Source organism: Arctopsyche grandis, chromosome 7 (assembly GCF_051622035.1).
Source record: "Arctopsyche grandis isolate Sample6627 chromosome 7, ASM5162203v2, whole genome shotgun sequence".
Taxonomy (NCBI): Eukaryota; Metazoa; Arthropoda; class Insecta; order Trichoptera; family Hydropsychidae; genus Arctopsyche; species Arctopsyche grandis.
In genome coordinates, this window is record NC_135361.1 from 26,517,097 (window position 1) to 26,519,249 (window position 2,153).

Here is a 2,153-nt window from a genome sequence, read left to right on the forward strand (position 1 = left end):
GGGGGAAGGGGGGGGGGTATGGAACGGCTGACATGTGCTCCTGATTTGGAATGGGTGGCGTCAGCGTCAGATGCACTGCGCGGTAGCGTACACACAAATACACGAAGACACACACATTTTCATTCATTATTTCGAACGGATGAACGGCGCATTAATACGCGCGCGCACCTATATATTACCTTACACCATATTTATATAAAACATGTAACTTTATTTTAATTCGTGTATCAATTCCTTTCCGAAGCCACCCATTGGCTACGTCCACACTACCGATATCCACACCCGATATTTGCGAATTTTTCCATAACCAGTTCCTAAATAGCAAGCACAAGTTGCAATATGGGAATTGGATATGGAAAATTCGAGAATATCGGGTGTAGATATCGGTAGTGTGGACGTAGCCATTGAAATCAACGGGCAAAACACTGATATTTAATATTTTGCGAGATGTTTCTTGAAATTAAGGAAAGTGGACTTATGCCACTTATAACAATTATAACGGCTCAATTATGTATGTGCGTTTTAAGTAAGATTTTTTTTTAAATACTACAGAAAAATAATAAAAAAAATACTGCAAGACTGATTCAGTTATTATGAGTATAGAAATCAACATTTCCTCGTTATATCAGTAATTAATAAAATGGTGATATTTCTCAAAACCCAAATTAATCAAGGCAGTGTTCTTAAAGATTTTGTGTTTTTGTTTTCAACAAATCTTTGATCATTTAATTTTCTTCATATTAAGTTATACTCACAATCAATATTAATAGTGTATTTGGATAATACTGTACGAGTAAATAATGTCTATAAATGGCCATATGATCAACAATACAGTTGTTAATTAGGGACGGTTCCCGTAGACAACACGACGCTCATCAAAACGAGCATCATGGTCGGACGAGGAAAAGGATCCAAGGGTCTCGGAAAGGGTGGAGTGATGCGTCATAGAAAAATCCTCCGGGATAACATCCAAGGCGTTACGAAGCCGGCCATCCGCCGTCTGGCCAGACGAGGCGGAGTCAAGCGGATTTCCGGACTGATATACGAGGAGACGCGAGGAGTGCTGAAGACATTCATTGCATCTGTCATGAGGGATGCGGTCACATACACGGAGCACGCCAAGAGGAAGACAGTGACGTCCATGGATATTGTGTACGCGCTGAAACGGCAAGGTAGAACGCTCTACGGCTTCGGAGCTTAGTTAACCACAACCGACGAGTCACCATCAGTGACGAGCGAAATATTTAATATAATTCAAAGTCTTATCATATTTTATATTTGTGATTTTTAAAGCATATACCTATAATACTATACAACATCTACTACCTACAAAGTTTAAATATTTTATTTATAAATTGCAATTCAGCAATGTGAAACAATGCATATATAAATGTGCAACAATTATTAAATATATGATATAATAAATTCATTTTTAATAATATATACAATTGAGTCGTTTTATTTTGGAACTGGAACACGGAGGAAAAAAATCAATATTTTTTAATACTTATTTATTTATCATTTTCCAGTCTGTCGATGTATGTATGTACATCATTATTTTGATTTATATGCCTTTTATATATCATAAATAAAAAATAAAAACTAAACACATCACTCAGAAGAAATAATCCACATATTAGAATCTTACAACTATATAGTCAAAAGTTATAATTGAAGGGCTCGGGGCAAGATAGTGTCAACCATCAATTTGGTCCAAATTTTTATGAACATGCCACATCTATGTAAATCAATCATTTTACATAGGATGGCACATTCAGGAAAATTTGGACCAAAATGATGGTTGACACTATCTTGCCCCGAGCCCTTCAATTGGGGGGATGGTCAAACTTCAAAATTATAAAGTTCAATCTGATAAAACACTCGCAGAATACACAAGAAACGGTCCAATGATGTTAATTCGCTTTAGTATATAAGTATGTACGTACAATTAAAGAATTAATATGATAGCATATATTTATACGACAGTGATGAAGTGTTTTAGCAGAGCGAAGGCACATGTTATGTATCGAAAAACACAAGTGATAACAATATGTATGTAATACTAAACGAAAAGATGTCAAAATTTAACTCTACAGTAATCAACAATCATCGTAGAGTACTTCAAAACTGTAGTAGTAAGAGACAACATGAAC

The 2,153-nt window shown here is 35.5% G+C and overlaps 1 protein-coding gene across 1 annotated transcript; it reads left to right on the forward strand.

Moving 5' to 3' along the window:
* Window positions 1-829: 829 nt before the first annotated feature.
* Window positions 830-1,206, forward strand: LOC143914023 (histone H4-like). The gene has a single exon (XM_077434108.1). It carries the CDS (start codon window positions 890-892, stop codon window positions 1,199-1,201), a length of 312 nt encoding a protein of 103 aa, XP_077290234.1. The 5' UTR covers window positions 830-889; the 3' UTR covers window positions 1,202-1,206.
* The last annotated feature ends 947 nt before the right edge of the window (window positions 1,207-2,153 follow it).

Bases quoted from the DNA above. Each gene is read 5' to 3' on its own strand.
- LOC143914023 (XM_077434108.1), top strand. From the start codon at position 890: ATGGTCGGACGAGGAAAAGGATCCAAGGGTCTCGGAAAGGGTGGAGTG.